We start from the raw sequence: 25289 nt of genomic DNA, 5'->3' as shown, positions 1-25289 counted from the left end.
CCTTAAGCAGTCCCTGTTTGTATTATTACCAGCAATAATTTTAGTATTTTTTATGAAACTATCCGAAGGTATAAAATTACACGTGACAATCGAGTCATGCAAAGATTAGATAGAAAATATCAACGGTGTATGAACCCCATCATCTTCTTCCTCATCATCGTCCCCAGCATCATCCTGCTCAATGGCTCGCCATGGTATAGCGGCAGATTAAGCACCATACAAAAATAGGAAAAAAATTATCAAGGTTGACTGAATTTTGACACTGGTCTATACACTCACTATCACCGATTTCAACGAGCGCCATCAGCCTGTCTGCAACGTCAAGCTCCTCGGTGTCTTACAGGGGGCACGCGAAGGCCTCGAGATCACGTACTCACCACCGGCAGCATCATGTATGCCCGTTCCTGCAAAAAGCAGGAGGAATCAGCAGCGATCAGCGAAGTGCCCGGCCTAGGCGCAATCGACCCCGCGAGATTGGCCTCTTGCTAGCTCCTGGACGACACGGGCGAGGGCGAGATTGTCCTCTTGCTAGCTGAGGCCAGTGAACGGCCACCTCCCGTCAGTCGGCGGCGCGACCGCCACCGCAGGGATCGACCGTCACCACAACGTGGTAGATAATCATGTTCGGTTGTTTTGTATGAAGGAAAATTATAACCTCTTGATGAGAATAATTTCTTATTTGATTTGATTTGATTGATAGTAGTTTTCTTTTGCATGCAATAAAGTTATAGCACAACAGGCGTGATGATCGCACGAGGGAGCATTTCCTTTTGCATGGAAGGAAACTGCCATGATTGCCACCGCACGCAGGTCTCATGCAAGGAAAATCAACAACTGTATGCAAAGAAAATCAACGACTGTCGTGATTGTCGTATGGAGATGGGATCGATCGTATGGAGTGACAGACGGATGAACCAAATCAATTATCACACTAAAACGATATTCACACTTTGTTGTTTCTAGTTACAGGAGAGTAGGAGATTATCAGCTACCGAAACCATCGTGCCTGCAGCTGCAGGACAGGATACATGGTCTCCGCCTCGGTGAAGGTGTTCAACTTCCTTCCAACATGCTCTTTCCCACGCGGCCACGCATGCCGCTTGCCCAGACTTGACCTCCCACGGCCACCATGCCATGCATGTCATGTGATGCCATGACATTGACACGGCCATCTCCACGGAGCAGCCGGCCGGCCGGCCCGGGCCGAGTCCGCCGAGACCATGGCCATAGCCCACGTGACTTTACGGCAGGGGCCGAGTACTTTCGACACGTGTCGTCGTGATTCTGAGACCGATGTCCAACTCACTGATTTTTGTTTCCCCTGAAGAGGAGAGGCTCGGAACTCTCAAACGAAAAAGAATGGGGAAAAAAAGACGAACTTTTCAAAACGAAATGGCCGCATCATCATATCATAGGGTGAAAAGAGGCCAACGAAGCCTTCCAGCTTGTCCGTGTGTGCAAGTAAACAAGAGGAATTTTGAGAAGGAATAAACTGTTCGGTTGGTATTAAAGCCGACCGATAAGCCGGCTGAAGCTGTTTTGTTATGAGAGAAAAACACTGTAGATTCTAACTGATAAACCGGCTGATAAGTTCAAACGAACAGGCCGGCAACGGGCACAATTTTTGCGGTACATCGTATATAAACCCACACCCGTGCCCGCGCCCGTTACCCACGACGGGTACAATAGTGTGCTCGCACCCGCCACCCGCAGGCACAGAATACCCACGGGCACACCCATCAGCCCACCAGATATAAAAAACAGAGAGTGAAAAGTAACAACTAAGTAGCTAACAAGGCAATTAGATAACATCAGTACAATACATGGCAATATCAAATTCTACACTAATTATGGTTCATAGATTACACTCACACCGTCACACAGGACACAGTAGTACAATATACATAGTTCAACTTCAACAAGCTGCTATCATTCATAGTCGACACTCGTAATGCATGATTCTTCCTTCATTTCTTCTTTTATGTCTTCAAGGCAAGACCAAAAGGTATCAACCTTACCATCATCTTGATCTACAGCAAGGTATTTTTTAATGTTAGTAGCTGCAGCATATAGATTACAGGTTTTAGAATATATGAAACATAAAAAATGACCATTTTTATTATCTTTAAGCGAGTGACGAAGCCAACTTTGGCTATACATAAGAGCTTCCACCATTTGAGGAGTAAGACGGCTGCGATGCTCACTTAAAACTCTACCACCAGTGTTAAAAGCTGACTCGGAAGCTACTGTAGTGACTAGAATAGCCAAAATATCACGAGTAATCATCCTCAAAGTTGGGAAACGAGTTCCCGCAACCTTCCACCAGCCAAGAACATCAAAATATTCACTCTTGTTATGAGGAAGTGGTTCTTCATCCAAATAGCGATCTAACTCATTCTTGGCTTTAGACAAACTTGAAGTTTGTTTATTCGCAGCAAGTGACTTGAATATGGACAGCACAACCACTGCACAAAAGTAGAAGAAAAAGCACTAAAAGATGATGTACCCACACCCTCTTGGCCAGTTTACACGTGGTATTCACGCATCAACTCCGTTAGCAACTCATAGCTCTTTTTGACATATTTATCAGCTTCATCTTCACCCAATTGGCCCCGTTCGCTTGGAGAAATCTGGAGGAATTTGTGAGAGAAAAACACTGTTCCGGATGAAAAAAGAAGCGGATCCAGCCGGGTTTAAGGGCACGCGAATGGAGCCAATAGAGCAATGTAGCAAGCTTCCAACATTATCATCTTAAGACATGAATCAAGAATAACAGCTAAAGCCATAAGACCTTGGATGTCACACCAATATTTATCATACTTCTCTATCATGGCAATGGACATTTTTCTAATTATCTTATTTTCGTCTTCTTTCCAAGAACTAATTATGACGGCTGGGGTGGGGAGGTGGAGGGGATAGAATAGAAATGCTAAACATGAATCCTAGGGTTTGCTTTCTTATATACTATTGGCATAGGGGACCCACATGTTAGGGCTCTGGAGCAGGTTTACGAGTCTAGCGGGCACAGGTACAAGTTTTTTTTGTACCTGCCAGACTTTACCCATTGGGTTCAACTACATGCCCTCGCCTATCGCCCCGTTCGGCTGGGAGCGGCTGGCTGGCTGAGCTGACCAGCCCTCACAGAAATACTGTTCACATGAACCAGACAGCAGTACTTTTCTCTCACATAAACGAACCAGCAACGATGCGAACCAGCCAACTGAACAGGCTGTATGCCCGTGGCACAACTCTAAACCCATACCCTCGCCTTAGCGGGTTTATGCCTGTGGGCACGCAGGTAATCTGTGCCGTTGCCATCTTTAGAAGCTGGAGTCATCTGTGGTGTCCAATCCAATGCACAATCTGAACATGAAGGTGGTGCTGGAGCTTTCACTGGAAGGCTCAAGAGGAAGGCCGTGCCTATGCGGCTATGCCTATGACTGGGGAAAGAGATCGGACAGGGCTGTAGAATCCTACTCATTCCATTTTTTCTCGTTGCGCACTCAATTTGGCCCAAACCAGAGTCATGACCATTTCGCATGAAACGGACCCAAAATTACGAGGCTACCCACCTCATGCAACTTGAATAGAGGGCCGCTGGGGCAATTATACATCTGAATGAACGCTTTATACTCTGAAATCGTCCTGCAGGATCCTACTACGATACAAGCACCGGTTACAACCACCTGAGCCGTTTTTAAGTGTAGGCAGCACAAGAGCTTGTTCGGCTCATCCACAATCCGAGAGGATTGGAGGTGATTGACCGGGATTTTGACTTGTAGGGGATATTCTAAACATTGAAGGCAGCAGCACTAAGCTTCATCCAGGAGACTTCTCCGGTGGGGCATATAACCGATTTCACCGGTGGAGACTGAAGAGCATCGTCTTCCGACTGCAACCAAAAACTCGTTGGAAATTTCAAATGAATAACAGGTCGGTGCATCATCACTACAGGCTACAGATACAAATCTTAATAGCTTACTTGTGAAACTATTACCTTAACAGTTGCTCCTGGATACACATTCATAGAACGGAGAATGAAAGCAATTCTTCATAGTTCATCATAAATGGGAGGAGCAGCAGGAGCAGGAACATTTGCTGGGGCAGGTCCATGTTGGGCTTTCGCTACCAAGTCCTCAGCTGATAATGAACCTGATCTGATGGCATCGGCCAGTTTCCTTTGTAGCGTCAACAGGCCAATACGTCTTGAGACAACATAAAGTACCGCCAAGGAGAACATGATAAAACCGATAGTCAGGATGATCCTGGGAAACAGATCTTGTTAGCAATTGGCTACGACAAACAGAATCACAGGTTTGTTACTAGACAGGTAGAAAATTTGTCTCGCAGATAAGAAGCTTATTGCATATCACAAAAGCACCAGGCACAGTTACTTCATTCTAAGCATTTTGGCATGAGATCTGAACTGCTGGGAATGAGGAACAAAATAGTCATACCAGGAATGTCACAGCAATAATGTTCCTTCAAATAAGGTTCATTACACACTTCTCGTAGATGCATAGTACAAGTATTAGGACTGGGGATTGGAGTTTGCTCCAATTCTGATACTTTCTGTTTCCATAAGATTGTGCCTTTTCTTTAACAAGCGGGACCGCATTGTTTGCCAAGGGATCATCTGGACCAAGGCCCAGAGCTCATAGAGGAAGCAAAGAAGGCCACCAGACCTGTTTATTCAATGACAGTCTGATGTGTGTCCTTTGGCGTTACAGATGCATCCAGTGTTTATAAAGGCTTTTAAGAAACTTGTAAGTTCACACAAGTTTTGGTTTAGTTCCAAACTTGTGATTATATGGAAATTAAATGCCAGCATGTTTTCTGCAAGTCACTTTTCTTTGTTATTCTTTTGTCTGATTAGCTGTAATGAATCATGTATTTCCTAAAAAAGATAGACCGGGATACAGTTGTTTAATATGAAAAAAAGTACCGGTTCAAACAATCCTGACAAATGATAGTTCAGTACTGCAATATAGCACTTATCACAATTTCTATGAAAGGAGCCAGCGATGTGGTTCAATTTTGAAGGTACTCAACTACTCATTGAGCAGAATGTGTCTACAGAGACATGTCTTTTAGCTAAATGGCTTGAGTATAAAATAAGAATGTAGTCTATACGATCACGGATCACATTACACACTGATCTGCAGCAAGTTTAGAACTGTACAAAAGAGTGAGAGTACCTACCTATCAAGAACATCTTGCCGTTGCATCGTGGAGAGCAAACCACGGGTACGCATTAGCAAAGAGCGGTGTCCTTGATATTCACCTTCAGCCTTCCGGAGAACACTTGTCGATTCGTCTGCATAATTTAATAAATTAGTTTGCATGGTACAATTTGACTATGATGATCCTTAAAATGAAGGCAAATAAGAAAATGTTTTGATTCATACACCATGAATTGCATGAACATTCTATATTTTCAGCCATAACAGAATAACATCCTATAGTTAAATAAAAAGGAATATTTGACAAATTAAATATAAATATACAGAACAAGTACATGGCTACAACCAAGCAGTTTGCTCCACTGTGAGGCATCACAAGAACATTAGTGCTCCCTCCATTCCAAATTAAGACGTTTTGACTTTTCTAGATACATTGCTTTTACTATGTACTCCTCTAGACATAGTGTATATCTAAGTGCCAATGTTTTTAAGGCGGTAAGGCGAGGAGTGGCGAGTGACTACCGCCTTACGCTTAGGCGACTAAGGCGTGAGGCGAGGCGACGCCTTATGGATTTAAGAAAAACTTAAAACAACAGCTTAGAGTAGTAGATGATGAAGAAAAAAAAAGGAAAAAAGAAAAAGAGAGGAGTAAGAAGTGGGCTGGCCCAGCCCACCAGGCGGCCCATGTGCCCCTCCCCCTCCTGGCGTGGCTTATCCCAATGGGAATCCCCTCCAGCGCTGCTCCTCGTTCTCCACCACTCGTCCGCCTCCGCTCGTCTCTCTGCCGCTCCACTTCCCTCTGCGGCTCCGCTTCCGTCCGTGGCTCCTCCCCTCTCTCCGGATGCGCTGCTCTGCTCCCCTCCCTCGCTGCTCCTCTTCCAGATCTACAGTCGCCGCCATCCCCTTCCAGATCGAGCAGCCGATGGCGAGAAGGAGACGGCGAGGAGACGGCGCAATTGAGCGGAATCGACGAGACGGCGGAATAGAGAGGACCCGCATCAGAATCGATGAGGAGACGGCGGAATCGAGGGGGCATCAGCATGTGCATAAGGCGACAAGGTGCCGCCTTACCCCTAAGGCAAGCTTGGAGCGCCCGATGCCTAAGCGTCGCTTAGGCGACGCTAAAAACACTGCTAAGTGCATAGCAAAAGCTACGTATCTAAAAAAACCAAATTATCTTATAAGTTAGAATGGAGGGAGTACATTACAATTAAGATCAAGCACATTGTACAAAACCGATTTTAGGAACCGACAAAACTCAATCATTCTAGAATGATAAAAATTATAAATAATATACAGACTAACGGCTTAATTAAAATGCATACCGAATGTTGCCAGGGTACTAGCGCTTCTTTCCACTTCCTGTAAGCATTTATAATTTTATATCAATTAGCTTCAAGTTTATGAGCAATAAGCCATTAGGCATACAAGCTAACAATTGAACAAGTGGACATGCAAACCTGAACCATCATCTGGCGAGACCGTCGGAGGCTCTCAGTGATACTTTCAGCAGCAGATGTCACTCCAGCCTTTGTCCTGAATCATTTAATAGGTCAGAAATCACATTATATGGCAAAACTAGATGTTGCTTGGATTAAAAATGTAGAAGGGTGGTTCACTATTTACTGTGATACAAGAGAACTTATCTAAACATGAATGCAAAAGGATGGCCTTTTCATTAGTGAAATACTGAAATGCATTAATACAGCAGCTCTTAATTGTTATTCCACAATTCTTAGTGTATAATATAGAAAACTAGAATTCACAAGTGACAGCCCATTATCTGCTTCTTCAAATTTCAAGTAAACTTGACGGGAAGGAGCACAACGCACCCCTGTTTTTTTTAATTAAGAGGATGCAGGGCTCGAACCTGGGTCGCTGGACTGAGAGCGAACTCCAGTAACCAGTCGCCCATGAGTGCGCCAGGAGTTACACAATGATAACTGGATAAGAGCACTTCGGATGGGCGTCACAACTTCACAAATCCAAGAGTTCATCGGCCTATGGATCAAGATACAAAGTGTCCACCTGCAGCCCGAGGTACAGGACTCCATTACACGGAAGTGGACAGCGTACGGAAATTACTCCACCCGCTCGGCATATAGGGTTCAGTTCCGAGGCACACATCGGAAGTTCCGGCATGATCTCATTTGGAAGGCGAAAGCGGAGAATAAATGTAAAATCCATGCTTGGATTCTCATGCACGACAAAATGCTAGCGGCAGATAAAGGGCGTACCCAGTGCAGAGAGCTCCCGCTCTGTGCGAGGTCTGGGGAAGGGTGTTAGTGGCAAGCCTTACCCTCGCCTGTGCAATGCGAGGAGACCGCGACTCGAACCCGGGACCTTCCGGTCACAGGCGGTAAGACTCTACCGCTTGCACCAGGCCCGCCCTTCAAAATGCTAGCGGCAGATAATCTACAAAAAAAGGGGTGGCCTCACCAAGACCATTGTGTCTTGTGTAACGGTCCGATGGAGACAAGGCTACATCTTTCTTTGCTATGCCCCTTCGCTACAGCCGTTTGGGATCAAGTTCTATCCAGGGAAAATTTCGCAGTGCAACTCCCACAGCAAGAAACTCTCAATTGCAGAATGGTGGGAGCAGACAGCAAGTAACATACCAAAGCAAGACCGTGTAACACCCTAGGTGTTTGGCTCCCACAAAATTGCATTTCATTTCATAAACAGGTGCATCATCTATCTCATCATGCCATTGTTACTGAAACATGTATATACAACATTCTCAATTATGTTTGTTTCATACTTGATTGCTTGTGAATCGTAGTTCGTGCAACATGTGAATGCAACATGAGTTTCTCATACCTTGAAACATGGCAACATGGTAGTGTAATATGACAAGTTTAAAATTGCAACAAAGTCATGAAACATGTGAAACATGGATTTGCAACATTAGGGTAATTTGAGTGTTTTGTTGTTTTATCACATGTGATACTTAGAAGTTGGTGTAGCACTTGTGTAGAGTGGTTAATTATGGTCTAATACACCTTAACTACACTTAGGGTAATTGATGGAACATTGTTCATGTGGACCAAAATGACTAAATTGCCCTCTAGGTGGAGGTTTGACTTTAGGATGACCTATAGAGTGACTCTGTTTGACTGATTAAAAAGTCCAACCTAGAGACCTTGCATGGATGTGCACCATTTACCAAAGTTGTAGCCAATTTATCAAGGAACAAAAGTCTCAATATGACCAGCTCATGAAAATGGCTAGAACATGCTCAAACAGGGCCCACAGGTCAGGTTTCCCTGCTGATTTCAGACTTAGAAAATTTTTTCAGTCAAGTCCTGACTTACAGTTTCATGAGCCCCTCTTTGCGACCTTGTATCTCCCAATCCAGACCGAATTAGTCCAAGCCCCAATTGACAATGCTGTAGTACTCCTGTAGCTCTACAAATTTGCTGTTACTACCTACCGTTAACTCGGGCTAGATTACGAGCTATGAGGCGATGAAATGGCGCTGTCAGTCGTGCCACCGGACCTCGATTCAGCCGTTTCAGAAAATGTTCAGAGAACGCCGTGGCCGACCGGTTCAGAGGCTGGCCACCGCGTGGAGTGCATGCTCTGCTAGCACCTCCACGTCGCGCGCCCGTGCTCCCAGATGAAAGCCAAGCTAGCGCCTCGCTCACTCCCTCTTCCTCTCGCCATTTCCCCCTCTGTCGTTCTCTTCCACGCGAGCGCGGTGACCGGGAACACCGTGACGCCGCCGAGCCAAATCACCTAACCGAGCGCCATTGTCCGATTCCCCTGAACCACAGCACCACCGTGAGCTCCTCCACGTCCTCGACCTCACCGAAACCTCGTCCTCGCCTCTGGTAGGGCTCACCGTGAAGGCGGCTCCACCGGGTCGTCATGTCCGCCGCCGGCCGAGCTCGCACGTGGCTGTGCCGCTCGAGCCTCTTACTGCCCCCTCTTTCTCTTGCTTTTGGTCCAGTGAGTGATGCTGATGCTCGTAGGGTAGACCATTAGGGTCGTGATGCCGTCAACTCGCCGAAGCTGGCCAACCCGCGGCCGTGCGCCGCCATGGCCGTCGCCATTCCCCCTAGCCACCGAAATTGCTGCGATTAATGGTACCCCTAGGTGCGCACGGGTGAGGTGAACACGCTGGTACCCGTGGCCTCGCCGGAGCTGCCACCGGCGGCGAGCTACCGCCGTCGTTCTTCTTCCCTCCCCTGTCTTTCTCTCTGACTAGCGGGGCCCGCTTGTCAGCAGCCGCGCGTAGGCGGGAGCCGACCTTGGGCCGCGCCGTGTTTCTGGGCCGCGCTGAGTGTGCTGGCGCGCGCATCGCGGGCCGCAGTGGCTTTCTGGGCCGGCCCAGTAGTTGGTTCGGGTTTCCAAATTTGTTTTGTTTTGTTCTTTTTCACAGATTTGAGTACAGATTCAAAAATATATATCTCTTGGTTGGTAGATCCAAATGATGTGGTTCCAATTTTGTTGAGTCCCTGGTAATGTCTAGTTTATATTAAAAATATAATTTATGCCATGTTCTGTTATGAAAAATGGAGTTGCTAATTATCTCTTTTAATCATGTGGGAAATAGGGGTAATTATATCTTTTTCTGTGTAGCTCCAAATGGCATGAAATTTTTATGGTGTATTGCTCATATCATGAATAGCTTGTAGTTAAATTTTCATACACTTTGGACACTGTATGTAGGAGTTAGGTAATTCTCTTGTTTGCATGGATGGATCTTGTGTGAATTTTCATAATTTTTCTATAGATCCAGTAAAGGTAAAATTTGGTGAGTGCTATTCTTATGCTAGAATGATACTAGGAAAAATACGAAATCTGTTGCTTGACACTTTTCAATAGGGTTTCCTAATTATGCTAGAAATAGACCTACCATCTGTTATTTTTGATACAGCAAGTTCTGCTTGTCCAATTGCTTTGAAATTTTTATGGTAGTCTATGTGAAGTATGAGATAGCTACTGTAATTTTTGTAGATTTTTCTGTACAGTTTTACTATATGTTGTTTTAATCACCTAATTAACTAAATAAATTAGAAAAGGACATTAAACAATTTATTTAGAAGTTGGCACTATACTTTCTGATGTTCCTCTGGTATGCACAACAATTTGGTAAACTTGGTTTGGTCCAATTATGCTTTTGCGTCATCACTAAATATTTAATTTAGTAAACCTGCCATTTCTGGACAGGTTCTATGTTTACTTGAATTCGATTTGGTTAACGTAAGAATCATGCTTTGATGTTTATAAATGATTTGTAGAGAATTTCATAAGCTTTCCAGAATGTCCTCTTGCAAGTCATTTGAAATTGTAGAACTCTTGTTGTGATTGAATTAAGGAACTGCTCGTTTGCATATGAAACCTTAACTGTTGATTTAAGTATGCCTTTACTATTCCTAAGCTTGTGGTAATGTTCCTAGGTGTTAAGCCTTTAACTGAAGATGAGCATCTTTATCTTAGGTTATGCAAGTTAGGTAAGTTGACCTTGTTCTTCAAGTTAAGTTAGATACATATTTTAAAGTGATTTGAATAGAGCTATTCTTAATCGGTAAACGAGTGTCCAGTGATGTTTCGTTAAACACTTACTGTTATCCATTCATCATGAGCATCATGTCATTCCTTATGCATCCATGATATTTATCTTGTGCATCTGCATGTAATAGGTGTACCGGAAGGGGTGACACTGCTGGAATTCGAGGAACCGAGCGGGGATCAGCAGCAGCCAACACCGGAGGTTCAGGAGGTGCAGCCCTCGGGAGAAGTGCCAGACGAGGTCGCCGTTGAGTGCCCGGATCACCGTCCGTGCAACTTTATGAAAGGCAAGCCCCGGAGCATATTAAGCCTCTTAACTTCTGAAATGCAATTAAAGTATTACTGTTACATATATATTGTTGCATTAAGTTTAGGTGTTGGATGCAAACACTTGCTGCATTGGTTATCCAATCCTTGTCCAGATATTGATACCCTGAATCCTATGTAGCTCAGGCTCGTGTAGTGCTTAGCCCTGCTTAAATACGGTAGAAGTCAGGTGATTTCCTATCACCTACGAGCTATAGGGATATACATATGGCACGGTTGGCTATATTTGCTATCGTGGAAAAGAACCTGTCTTAATTTGAATTGAAGACCGGGCGGAGGCTTGCCGGTTTGTAGTGACTCCGTCTGTGTCGCTTAAGGACTGAATCTTGGAGCCTTTCCTGTTCATGTTGAACGCATGCCTCTCTCTTAGTTGGCCGGGTCTGGAGACCGACCACGAAGCCGAGTAGCTCACCTCAGGCCGGGAGTCGATAAGTATAAAGTACGCCTCGGAAGGGAGCCGTAGGCGTGAGTCCAAGGGCAGGTGATTTAAAAGTCCTGATCGTCCTGGCAGAAGGGTAATCCCTGAGAGTGCTGACGCTGATTGAACCCGCGAATTTGGTTCCTGAGTTGTCCCAAAGGTGACCCACGGCTACCCTTGCAAAGTATGCCAGGGTGAGAGTTAGGAATACCCCCTCAGCTGAGTTGTAATTCGATTCGAGTCGCCGTCTCTCACCGGTTAGTGAGAACTTGACGGGCTTATCTCCAAAGTAGATACACTAAATAACATAATGGTTCAGGAATGATGGTATGATGATGACAGCCTTATTATACCTACTATGGTTAATATTGTTTGCTCCTAATAAGTGAGTGCTCTAGTACAGGTGCTAATCTAGTGGACAGGTAAATGATAATAAACTTGATGCTAAGTTTAAATTGGTCACTATATTCATAAGCTCTTTTATGCAACTATGTCAAGCTAGCCCACCTCATAAGTCTGGCATGACCCTTGGTGTCCTTTATTTCTGGTTTTGACGGGTAAGTCTAGCTGAATACCTTCTCGTACTCAGGGTTTATTTCCCACCTGTTGCAGATGACCAGTTCTACTTTGGTTGCTGCAAGTATTGCCTTCTCCCGGCTGGGGATGAAGACTAAACCGTTGGGCGCGGTCTCTCCTAGTTCTCGTACCTGAAGATGCTTTTGGTGGGACATGACTAAGATCTGGCAATGTATTTGAAACTATGAAGTTATGTACTAAACTATGTTGCTTCCGCAAATTTGAACTTGGTTTGTATGTCGGGAGTTGTTTGAAATCCTTCGTGATTTCCGAACTACCGGGATTATGGGAGCTTAAGTACAGGAATTTGATCACTTCGACGATTGTTTTTGTACTTACGTTCTTATAATTTGGTCGGTTCTGTTACAGACCGCAGGCGCTTCAATGGAGTATGTATTTACATTTGGTGGAATCTGTGGAAGGAGGAATAGGAGGATATTTGAAAATGAGTACAGGACAGCGCAGCAAGCCGCCTCCTTGACCAAAGAAGACAGTGCAGAGGCACAGGGCTGTGACCATTGCTGGGGAAGCCAACTAGTTTAGGGAGGCGAGTTCTTTTTTGGTCCTAGGACCAGGGGTCTGGCACCATGAGTGCCACTTGTACATAAACCTCTATTTTCCCTTACTTAATTGAGCGGCAGACCTCCTGCCTTTTACTTCAATTCAAATTTCAAGTAACCTGGATTTGATGAAACCAGATGGATGGGATACCCATGTAACTGACTAAAATATAAAAGCTCCTTAAATATCCCATATATATTGGCTTAAAGGAAAAAGATCTCATTGAAATCAACTTACTGGAGATTACGCCTACGGATGGTAGACTCTTCGCCACCCCCTAGAAGAAGTGCCCTCTAGAGAAAAGATAATTAGAAACTGATAGCCAAGTTATAATGACACCTGCAATGCTCTAAAAAGGTGGTAGGGTGCCTACCCATTTTCTTGCTAACTTTGCAAGGAGTTGCAAAAAACTAAAGCAGCAATAGTTTCAATGGTGCTTCTGAATTTAAAAACCTCGAGAAGAGATACTGCATATAAAGAATAGGTCCTTAAAAATTAAAATGAATTCTTAATCTTTCACATTGCATTGGTGACACTCTAGAAGCATGTACCACTCAGACAGCTAATCACTTGGATCAATATCATCAAAGTCCAGGCAAAATCACATACCTCCTCTTGAGCAGCTTGTCTAATGTTATCTTTTGCTTGTAAGTTAGCATTCCTCAGGCTAACACGAAGCCTGCAAAAACGTTCAAGATTTATACAAAAAGTAGGCTAAGAAGGATAACAAAAGTAAACAAACTCCAAGACTATCTTACTTCTTGTATTGTTCATCCCATGACTTCAGTGTTGCTTGGCCAGACTGCACTTCATCAAAAGTGGGAAGCTGCTGTGCTAGAAGATCAAGCCGGAACTGCAGTGACTTGAGCAACTGCAGAGCATCCTGTGCAGAACCATTCAACCTCGGAAGATAATTTGCTTCCTCTGTTCCTTTCCCTGCTTTCCCACATGATTCGATTGCAGTAATGTTCTCCTCAAGCTGTGAAACTGCTTGGCTCCATTCTTTCTTCAGATTTTCAACAGCTTGTGTGACTTCGTCCATCCTAATATCTTAATGGATCAAAATCATCAGACTTGCCATGCTGGCATGTGAAGAAAGAGAACTGACAACTTGTAACATAAACAGAATTTATGTTTTGATACATGGATAAGTGAGCACTCCTGAAAAACTAAGTTCCTTAGGAAGAAAAAATCCTCATGGTGGAGGATTACTATTCCTTAGCCGTGCATAAATGAATAGCCATAACATGTGGCTAGAAGAAGTCATTATAATCCAACTAGCACCATCCCAAGCCCCAAATATGCACTGATGAGCAAAAAGACATCATAGCCTACAAATACAAAACACCATTGTCTTACTCCCACTCCCCGATCTCTTATTTATATTGGCTATTATGGTTTTCCTTGATAAATATTGCTACGAGGCAGGTCTTTATTCAAAAAAGAACACAAACACTGCTCACTATGGAGAAACCAAACTGTAACCTTAGTAGGATTAACCTAGCCAAATATTATCAACTGAGATGGGATGCGAGAACGCCATATTGAAAAGACACCAAGAAACCTGATTGTATAAGGTATAATAAAATCATGTTATCTGTGTTTGCTGAATCTGTGTAAAAATTAATTAAACTGTCAAATGTGATACATACTCAAGAAAGACCAAACAGTCACTAGCTAAGTAGGCGTAGCAATATATACGAGCATCTCCACCAGTCCCCCAAGGCCCCAATTCCCACCCCCAATGAGGAAAACATGTAGTTTTAGGGATATGAGAGCTCCAGCAGATCCCCATTCTAGCCCCAATGAGAAAAATTTTTTCTCAGCCCCTCAAAATCCATCCTCCACCCCCCTCAAAGATGCGGAAACCACCTCCCCCAAATACCTGAGATTTTTGGCGCGAGCTCTAACTGCCGGCGCCAGGGACGGAGACGGGGACGCCGGCGGCAAGATGTTGGCCACGGGCGCCAGGGACGGGGACGGGGAAGAAGACACCCGCAGTCAAGATGCTCCGGCAGCCTTGTTGCAGCTTCTCGTGCTGCCTTGCCGCAGCTCCTGGCGCCCCTACTCGCGTCGTCTGGAGGAGTTGGATGTGAATAGGAGCGGCGGATGAGGAGGAGTCCGGAGGAGTGGGATGGCCGGATGGGAAGAGGAGCGGCGGAGTGGTCGCGACGGAGGAGTAGCGGGCGGAGATGCGGCGCTCGGTGCCGGGAAGAGAAAGAAACGGTGGGAAGAACAAAATAAAAAAAGATTATATTTTTTGTCAAAAAAGGGATTATATTTGAATAGACAAATAGATAACTAGTTTTAGGTTGCGAGACATGTTTCTCCTGAGGCAACAATGGGTAGACTTCGCCCATGAACTTCATCTATACGAATCTTATGTTGTGTTTGATTGGGGACCGGAGTGGATGAAATGGTTTTATTCATGTTTTTAAGGAAGAGATGGTTCCAATCCGCTATTTTATTGAAGGGATGGAATTGTCTTTAGTTTGGCCGAGGAGATCTGAATGGTGGGATAAGGACTCCATGTCATGAGCCTAGCTCGTTAGTATCGTTATCCATTCTTTAAGAGGATCTATGTTTAGGCATCGTGGTGCTCTAACCCAGAATGCATGAATCCAGGTACAAGAGGAGTGAAGGACTACAAGTAGATGAGTCCTCGTAACTCGTAAGTGCTAGGGCAAAAAATATAAAGGGGTGCCAAGCAGGCCATGGTAGTGGAGGAGACTCCTGGTTCCGGTGTTTCCATGACGTAGGACCCATATGAACAATTGAACTTTGATTGTGCATAATTATCCTAATTCTTATTCTTAGAGCTAGAAGAGATGTACGCGCCACAATCAGTTTGCTTGAGCATGGTGTAGACGATGCTAGTGGTGAGAAAGTTGGCAACACCAATTAGAGGAGAAGCCAATAGTCTGGGAGGGTGTGGAGCTACAAGAATAGCAAACACTCTAGCAGGATTTACACGTTCCTGCTCAGTTGCTTGGCTCAGATAGTGATGAAGAGACAGCACGAGCCCATCAAGGGAGAAGACCATTGTAATGCTAATACCTTGGTCAGTGTAGTGTGAGAACAAAACCGGCAAGGCATGATGTCACGCTCCAAAAATAAGACGGTGATAGCGCCGTATGTGTACGAAAATTTTAAATCCTCGTACATACACAAGGCAAAAAGAGACATCAAAATCCGAAAAGCACACTTTATTAATACTTTGTATCAAGATTACAGTTTATAAAAGTCTATAGGCCCCGTTCGGCTTATTAAATCTTGGCTGAAACTGACTGAAAACACTGTTCTGACTGAATTATTATGAGAGAAAAACATTGTTCTGTTTAAAAAAATAAGACGAACATGCCGATTTCTGGATAAGCAGAACAGGTCAGTATCTTCACAAGCCAGCTATCCTTGTGCTTTTATTTTGCGCAGCAAAGCTACACCCGGTAGATGTCATAGCTATGCCCACCCTATCCATATGCATGTGTGTCTTTATTAGTCCGCCCAACAACAATAATACTCTCCTCTTTCTGCGTACGACAACAAGAAAAGCTAGATTAGTACGTTTACACGTACTCAACAAGAATAATAAAGAGAATAACACGAAGAAGAACCATGCGTTAGTGGTAATAACTAGTGCAGAGGCTTATCGTCACTATCTTCCGCTAATAATTATTTTATATGGCGTTACCCTTCGTCTGATAACCATTTTTGCAGACACCCTACTTGTGTGAGCACACGGACCATAGCCTGCTTGTGCATCACTATTTCAGAGTTGTTTGTCTCAGGTTGAGTGGACCTATTACCTACACTGATGGCGACAACATTATTTTATGTGCCATATCAATCAATTATGAACCGTCTTTCGTTAGCTTATAGGTAACATAGAGCATAAAAATATAGATCAATTAGCTCAGTTAAGAAGGTGACAAGCACAGTCTTACCTTTACTCGTTAATTTATCTGGTGACTTCTTGCCGTAGCTGTTCCTGCTATTAAACGGTGATACATTACTAGTACTTGACGACAGCACTGTTACTAGTAAAAGATGACGTGTAAAAGGTAATTAATCAGGTATAAGTAATATTTAATGGAGTAATACTAATCGTCTCATGCATGTAAGTATAAATAATCTAACTACACACATCCGGCTTGTTCGATGGTTGGTTTCTGGGCTGGTTTGGGCTGGCTGGTGCTGGTTTATTGTGAGAGGAAAACACTGTTGGCTGACTGGTTTGGGCTGGCTGAAATCAACAAGCGAACAGGCTGATCATCATGTTAAGATCGTAGCTGCATATTTGAACAGCTAGCTAGAGTGATTAGATCCGAAGCTAGTATGACTGCTATAGCCTACAGTACAAGTATTTTCTCTGTTTAGGAAAGAATATAATTCTAGCACAGTATGTATCCTAAATCCTATCAATTATATAGATAAAAAGTATTAATATTTATGATATCGAATAAATATCATTAGATTAATTATGAAATGTATTTTTATAATAAATTATTTTAGAGCTGTAAATGTGAATAATATTCATAAAAATTTGGTCAAACATGAATTATTTTTGCTGGCACGCAACCTGCAGTTACATTTTTTCTGGATAGAGGAAAAGAGTACTAGCAAATGGGACAGTACCTGCTCCTACCTAGTCGTCCGACTTTCACGTCAGCAAACCCAAGAACTGTACATTGTTGCTCGATGTGTGTGTGGTGGATTTTTTTTAATTTTAACATTTTTTAAAACTAATTTTAAATCTAACAGGTTTTTTAACTAACACTTTTGGCCGCGCCTATTGCCCTGGTGTGGCCAAATACCTGTGCCGCGCCATGCATGGTGGCGCGACAGCGGGCTGACGTGGCGACGATCAGAATCGCGACCGGTGACGTGGCTGGGCTCTGCCGCGCCACCGATCTTGGCACAGCAGTGACGCGCCCTGATCCGTGGCGTGGCAGAGCCGAATAAAACCCCCGCCACCTGATCCGTCCCGCTGCCCCAGCAGCAAGGCCGCCTGGCCGCCGCGCCCGCGTCCACCCTCGTCAGCTCGCCACCGAGCACGCTGGCCGCCGCGCCACGAACGTCGACAGCCCGCCCCCCGCCCGGCCCTCCGTTGCCGCCTCCCTCCCTTTCCTTCCATTCCCCAGTCGCCTCCCTCCCTCCTCGTCCTCGTTTAAGGTAATGACACACATTTTATTTTTGTTTGAATGATGGATAGGATATTATGAATGGGAGTTAAGGTTAGGAGGAAAATTATGTTTGGAAACTATGAGCTACGGTTTGAAGGAAGATATTAGTTTGTTTTTGTCAATGTTAAGGTTAATTATTTAGTTTGAAGTATGTTTACCATGTATATTTTTGTTGCTATAAGTGTTGGTTATATTATTTTAGTTGCATTGCAAATGATTATATTTTATAATAATTTGCGTTATTTTGATTGATGTTTAATTTAAACTGTTTTATTAGATGGAAGACATGTTTCGGGAGCAGTTATGACGAAAACAGGGTCGTCCTAGAGAATTGTACCCCGACGAGTCTAGCAAAGATGTCCCCGTCCCCCCTGAACTCCCTGTCCATAACTGTGACTATGGTCGTCCGGCCGACATGTTTTAATCAAGACATCCGGACACAACGGCTCGTTGCTTCTACACGTGCAGTCGTTTTAATGTAAGTAATTGTTTCCGTATATTTTTCTTCTTCATTTATATTACTAGGTTACTAATATTTTATTGAATTTTTGTTGTGTAGGTCCATGAGAGGTGTTTTTTCTTTCAGTGGATCGACGATGCAGACAAGTTTGATCCCAGGTACCTCCTTTTCGACGATTGGTGGAGAGGGCGACATCCACGAGAGCACTTCAAGCGGTGGGTTCCACCTCCCCCTAACCCCCCTCCAATGATGGCTAAGGAGAAGCATTTAGCTGTAGTTAGACGACTCGAGGAACCTCCTCTATGCCATTGCAGAGACCGAGCCGTGATAAACCCTGACAATACGTTAGAGTTTGTGTGTCCAAACAAGCATGAAGTGCAAAGTGTATGTGTTGAAATGTTGAGCTATATGTGTCATGTACTAATGTCACATTATTTAGGTGTATTTAATGGCGAAGTGTCGTTTCAAGGAGTGGTTGTATGGTCCTAAGAACAAATGGCCCGAAGAACCTCCAAAGGCAAAGCAAAAGAAGAAAGAAAGGTTAATTTATAAAGCACCGCCAGTCAAGTGCGAATGTGGTGTTAAATCCAACTACGGTCTAGTCCCTTCGGAGCTTGGAATAAACCATTATTGCGGCCATATGACTGACTATGATGAGGTTAGTTATTTTTGTGGTAACCATGAAATCATATTTTGTTTCTTTTGCTAAGACATATATGATATAATTTTTCATTTGAACAGAGCACTAGGAAATGCAGGTGGAAATGTTATGATGGTCAAGCTAAGTTCTTGGATAAACTGAAGGGGAAGCAAGTAATTCCACGAAAGAGGGGATATGTGTAACACCCTAGGTGTTTGCCACCAGTTAAGCAATGGGTTTGAGCTAAAACATGGTATATTAAGTAATGATGAAGATGTCAAGGTCAAACCTATGGAAATGAGCCCCAACCTAAACATGGATATTGCACCTTTGCTTTACATATAGGCCCTTTTCAAGATATATGTTTGGCTGGTGTTATTGGAATATCTTCATGTGTCTCACATCAATACCCATCTATATTGATCCATGAAAAAGTTTCGTGAAGTTTGGAATCAAGAAGTCACATGAAATGACGAGTTATGTCCTTGCTTGAATTATTTTATAAAGTGAATGGAATTCTCGATCGTCAACCAAACCTTGAAACCTTGCCAAAATGACTCTAGATGAACTCTACAACAAAAGTCATGAAAGGTTCATGTTGGGCAAATGCCAAGAAAATGCTCCAATGGATCAAAAAGGATGATTTAAGCTTCATCGTGATCCTACTTTGGTCAAAGTAGAACAGCAGGTTCTATACCAGTTTTGAGGTTGGACCTTAAATGAAAGTTGTAGTCCATATCATGTAGAACAAACTTTGTTTTTGGACTAAGAGCTATATCATCTTGGAAGTAAGTCAAATCGAGGTCACAAGATTGAATTTGCTGCTGATTTCAGCACTTAGAAATATTCAAAGTCTAGAAATTCATCGACATCGGCATTGGCGTCTCGCGTTCTCCGAAATTCGTTAAGCAACTTAAGTTGGTCCAAAAATAAAAGTTGGAGATAAGTTTATGAAGAAGAGCATACAAAAAGTTGCACTGAGTTTGACCGAGTTTTGACCTCTGAAGGTGAGTTCCCGTGACCGTTATCAACATGTTGACACTATCATATTGAGGCTTAATTACCTGCTGTTACAGAGCTCAAATGATCAGGCACCTTAAATGAGAAACGTAGAGTAGGCCGAGGTGAGCAAACTTCGTTTTGGGTCCATTGCTAAATTCAGCCCGAAAGCAGCCCAAATCGGCTCCCCACGTCGGCCATACCGTCGCCCGCCACGTGCTCGGTACAAGGCCTCAAAGGACACCGCGTGTCCGTGGACGTGGCCACCATTGCCAAGCTTCCTTGCCGCGTGCCCTGCCTCCTCTGCCACGTGCCCTGCCTCCCCTGCGCAGTATAGAGGTGGACGCCGAGCTCCCCACTCCCCAGTGCTCTCCCTCACTTGCTCTTCCTTGCTCCGCTCCGCGCCGGGACGCGCGTCCGCCATGGCCGGCTGGCCGAGCTTGCCACCGCCACGTCCCCACCGCCTTGTGTTCCCTCGCGTGCTACCGCATGCGCCACCACCTTCGCCATCGTGCGTCGCTCCTCCTAGCCCCTGGCAGCCTGCTGCTGCCGCCTTCGGGCCGCCGCCGGCGCGCTTTGCCGTCACGGCCGCTCGCTCGTGCGTGGCTGGGCCACTGTAGGTCACCACGGCCCGTGACTAAGTCCTGCACCAGTGCGCTCGGTCCCCCATGTGCTGCGCCGCCACTCCCCGCCGTCGGCGCTGCCTCAGCCGGCCGGAGCCGCGAGCCGGCCGGCCACTCCCTGCTGCCGTCCTGAGGAAGAAGAAAGAGGACCCCGCGCATGAATAGGAGCTTTTCCAGAGGGTTAAGTGAATAGACAGTGACTCTGATGAATAGTGCAGTAAAGGATCCGTTTGTTCGGGTTTTATTTGTGGAAACTTCAGGGTCCTCGACGCAAGATTTCCTTTCCCTGATTTTTACAGATTTGAATGCTCCACTTTGAGAATTCATAGTAATTCGTACAAAAATCATAAAATAGTAAATGAGGACTTTTTGGAATCCTTGTGAAATTGTCTATGCAGTAGATCTATAATGTGGCATGTTTTAGTTTAAATATTTTGCTGTAAAAATAGATCTATGCAGCTAGGTTCCTGTTACTTGCCATGTCTTGTGTTTTTCATAACTGTAGTTTTTATGCTCAAATAAATGTGAAATGTTTGTGGAGTACTACTAAGGTGATTGTTGTTGTCTGCTAAAAATTTCAGAAGTTTAGGATCTATAGTTTAAGAGTTATAAAAATAACAAATGCCCTGTATTGTTTTGCTTCTACTCTGAATAGTTCTGCATGTTTGAATTAATTGGCTCAGTTAAGTTATGAATCATGACTTGGTGAAAATACATGAGTTATGGTACTTTTCTTAAGCTTTCTAGAAAGTTAAATATCATGATTTTTGGCTAAGTAGATCTTGAGTTATACTTGCTTAAATCTCTGTGGCTGTTTCTGCCCAAAACCAGAGAGGGTTTCCTTGTTCTTATTGTGGGGCCTTCTTAATAGTATACTTAGCTTTAGGTGTTTACAACAAAGTTGTTTAGAATTTGCTAAGCTTTCTAAAAAGTCTAGAATCACATTTATTGGACATGTATAACTCCATTTATAGCTGTTTAAAGTTGGGTTTCAGAAATGACTGCTTTCTGTCAATTGTGGACCAGTTTCTGTAAATGGGTATATTTGACTTAGTTAACTTGAGAATCATGCTAAGATGATTAAATATGAATTGTAGAAAATTTCATAAGCTTTGCATAATGTCTTCTTGCAAGTCATTTGGATTTGGGTAACTCCAATTATAGCTAAATCTTGTAGCTGCTGTTTGCATGTCCAGAAATTAGCAGATTCTAATTATAGTGTTTGCTTGTATATTATTAAGTGTGACGTATGCTTTGAATGATGACTGAGTTAGAGCACCTGAGATCTTGGGAAAACTTGTGTCATGCTTGGTGTTGTCGTCTCCTTTGCCATCTTAGCATGATAGATTATGTGATATTTAAGTTAAGCATCGCGAAGTACTTAAGTGTGTTAGTGTAAACTATGCTTGTCTTGCTTGCTATTCTGTGATGCGTCTCATGGTACTATTCTTCATATTAATGCACTTACATATTGCATCTCATCTAGGTATGCTAGATGCACCACATGAAGGATGAGATGTTGGAGCCAAACCCGAAGACAGTGTTTGATGGATCTATCCCGAAGATGGAAGGACTAAGCGAGTGCTAGGACCTGAGATGTCACCAGGACGGTGCAAGCTAACTGAACTGACTTGTGTCGGATCCCAGGCAAGCCCCGGAGCATTATAAGTCTCCTAATTTATAAAAGCAATTCTTTCTATATATATGAGTTTATATATTGTTGCATTAAGTTGTAGGAGTTGATTGAAACCGTTGATGCATTTATTACTATCCTTGCCTACCTTATTACCTTTTACCCTGTTAGGTCAGGATCGAATAACTGCTTAGCCTTGCTTAGACTGGTAGCGATCGATGATATCCGGTCACCTACATTATAGGTGGTTACTGGAAGAATTTAGCTATGGAAAGAATGATATCCTGGAAGTAACCATGTGTGATGGATAATTGGAGATCGGATGGAAAAGTTGGAGGCAACCAGGCAGGGTTCTGGGGTGCTGTTAGTTTCCGTCTGTGTCAATTAAGGACCGACCGTTGTTGGCCCTCGAGTCATGTTGAACGCATGCCTTACATTTAGCTGGCCGGATAAAGTACCTTCCGACCGCGAAGCTGGGAGATTATTCGGGCCGAGTAGATTGCCCGCAACGCACTGTGCCGGAGCAGGTGTGGTAGGACACGGGGGCGAGATGATAAGACCAAAGTGCAGTCGGTCGGCCCCTGGGTACATGTGGTTCCTGGCAAACTCGAGACTCCTGGATAGTTGACTCGGTGATCAATACCTCACTTTAGCGGGTGAGTGAGGTTTGTGTAAGGAATAAATCACCAGCTGGTTAGGAATCGATTCGAATCGCCATCGCTCCTGGATAGTGAGCACTTGACTCGAGTTACGGCATCGTAGTAATTATTATGGAACAATGATGGTTATCTGGATGGTATGGGATATGCTAAATCTAAATTGGTAACTGGATGATATTGGTTAATCAAGTGATTGCTATAGTACAGGTGCTTACCTAGATGGATAGGTCATAATAAAGATGATGCAAAGTACTTAAAATGGTTTCTTCATGATAGCTTATGCTTTTCGCAAATGAGTCAGCTAGCCCACTAAAGAAAGCCTTGCATAATCCTTGGTGTCATTTTATTTCTGGTTTACGACGGGTAAGTTTGGCTGAGTACATTCGAGTACTCAGGGTTTATCCCACCTTGTTGCAGGTGAAGTTCTCGACCTGTTGATGATGGTGGCTAACCGCCGGTGGGCTCGGTGATTCTATACTTACTTCTCATCTATATGCTTTTGTCGGATGATGTCACTATGCTAGCAATATATTTGGAACTTATATTAATGTAATCATTTGAAAGCTATGTTGTTTTCACTAAGCGGTTTTGAAACCCAAACTTGTACTATTATTTGTTAAACCCTTTGTAATATTATTTCCGCTGCAACCCGATGTATGTGATGTGTATTTGCTTAATCACGCGATCTTGGTTGTGATGTTGATTTACCGAGGTCTTTCGGGACACTCGGCAGACTACCGGGTTTATATGAGTGAAAGTATGGGTGTGTCAACGTGTTAGCGGGGACAACCGTACTTGATCTTGTATAAATTGGGCGGTTCTATCACAATATGGACCTGACTACGTCAACCTTTTTGTTAAGTATCACAAAGACAAGATGCGTGAGTTTGCTAAATAGCACGATATTTATAACCCGATCGACGTTGGGCTTGACAAATGAGGATTGGAGAGATGGATGATGTTAGAGGAGGAGAGGGCAAGGAAGGAGGCAAGGGAGGAGACAAGAGTATAGATGTAGGTCTTGAATGAGCATGTTGTTGCATTATGTGCCAGTGAGTGCTCGAAAGCCTTTTTCCGTTGGCTGATTTTAAATGTAATATAATCACGTTGCTAACTTATTGTATTTTATACATGAAGGGATTAGATGTAGCGAGGAACATGCTGTAGAGGTGGCTCGTGCAAGGTACGAGGGAAAGAAGTTAGATGAGCACAGAAAGTGAGCTGGTCGCACCGTTGAATCACCGATTGTGTTGTCTGATGAGGAGGACGAGGATGAGGATGACACTGCCAGACTCAGTGAGCTCATCGCTCTAGCAGAGGCAGGTTTACAGGTGGATGAGGTTGAAGACGACACTGTTAGACTGAGCGAGCTCATCGCTCTAGCAGAGGTGGGCTTACAGGCGGACGAGGCTAAGGAGGACACTGCCAGACTGAGCGAGCTTATCGCTCTAGCAGAGACGGGCTTACAGGGGGAGGAGGATGACGACACGTTCTTCACTCAGGCCACAGAGGCCGTAGATGAAGCGGAGGCCGCTTACTATAGGCAAAAGGCATATCAGGGCAATGTAGGTGAGACTAGCCATAGCAACAGGGTTGTGGTTGATGATTGGTACTCGGACGATGAGTTGCTTACTCGGTATGTTTCTGACTGAGGGTTTTTGATTGAGCCGTCTGTTAGTTCTATTCCATGCTTTATTAATGATCAATGTAGCTATGTAGTAGAAATTCCATTGTGTTGTCTTATATTCCATTTGAACTACTGATGTATTGTACCCATGTATCATGTACTTGGTTTACCCATGATCGATCTTAAGTGATCACATCTGTTTGTATCATGCGTTGAGAATTTCTAAAACAAACATAATCACGTTAAATTATCTCGAATACAGCGATGTAGCCTACTGGTTTAGCAGCGCCATAGTCCACAGTGCGTCAGTGCCGCGCCATATACAACGACACGGCAGTGACGTGGCCAGACAATGGCCAACCTCAATTGAGTTGTTGTCGGTGCTGTAATAAACTTCAAGTGCTGCCTGCACCTTGCGCAAGTTGAAACAAATATGAAGCAAATAAATAGCCGATAAGTTGCAACATAACATTTTCATTGGTTTATGAGTCTGCAAGTTTTCGACGACAATATTTGTTCGACATAAGTTCGACGTAATGAACTAAGTCCCAAGAATGTAAGGATCCCTCGAACGCCTCTTGGAAACCTTGTCATCTAGTGGAAGAAGGGGGTCGTCGTTCTCCACCTCAAGAAGGGGTACGGCTGGTGCGGCGTGGGAGGGGCCATCCTATTACAAATTGATAAATAAAGGGTTAGAGAATTCAAATTAATAATATTCAGATTAATATTATGTAGCATTGCAAAATTTGAACTACTTGTTATGCAATACGAACACAATATGAAATCACCTGTTGCCCTCGTCTTCTATGCCTGCTAGCCTTGTGACTAGATTGTTTGCAAACAGAGCAAAGATTTATGCCACGGGTCTTGTTGAAGTCTCCCC

At 44.0% G+C, this 25289-nt stretch overlaps 1 protein-coding gene and 1 pseudogene across 8 annotated transcripts; one reads left to right on the top strand and one right to left on the bottom strand.

Moving 5' to 3' along the window:
* Positions 1–3556: 3556 nt before the first annotated feature.
* LOC136538697 (uncharacterized) lies at positions 3557–14984 on the bottom strand. Of its 8 annotated transcripts, none has more exons than XM_066530657.1 (10): positions 14560–14984; positions 14468–14511; positions 13341–13632; positions 13192–13261; positions 12820–12875; positions 6644–6719; positions 6509–6545; positions 5203–5317; positions 3998–4265; positions 3557–3892 (listed from the first exon to the last, which is right to left on the bottom strand). In XM_066530657.1, the coding sequence occupies exons 1-9, from the start codon at positions 14949–14951 to the stop codon at positions 4052–4054; spliced, it is 1296 nt and encodes a 431-aa protein (XP_066386754.1). In that variant the 5' UTR covers positions 14952–14984; the 3' UTR covers positions 3557–3892; positions 3998–4051. The 8 variants fall into 8 exon arrangements, with proteins under 8 accessions (XP_066386754.1, XP_066386760.1, XP_066386753.1 ...); XM_066530663.1 differs by having other exon boundaries at positions 13341–13625; positions 14560–14637; XM_066530656.1 differs by having other exon boundaries at positions 14468–14984.
* A 2820-nt stretch (positions 14985–17804) lies between these two features.
* On the top strand, positions 17805–24431 carry LOC136536491 (uncharacterized; annotated as a pseudogene).
* The last annotated feature ends 858 nt before the right edge of the window (positions 24432–25289 follow it).

This window comes from Miscanthus floridulus, chromosome 2, assembly GCF_019320115.1.
Source record: "Miscanthus floridulus cultivar M001 chromosome 2, ASM1932011v1, whole genome shotgun sequence".
NCBI lineage: Eukaryota > Viridiplantae > Streptophyta > Magnoliopsida > Poales > Poaceae > Miscanthus > Miscanthus floridulus.
Note: the sequence above shows the minus strand (reverse complement) of the source record. Positions and strands in the feature narration are given on the sequence as shown.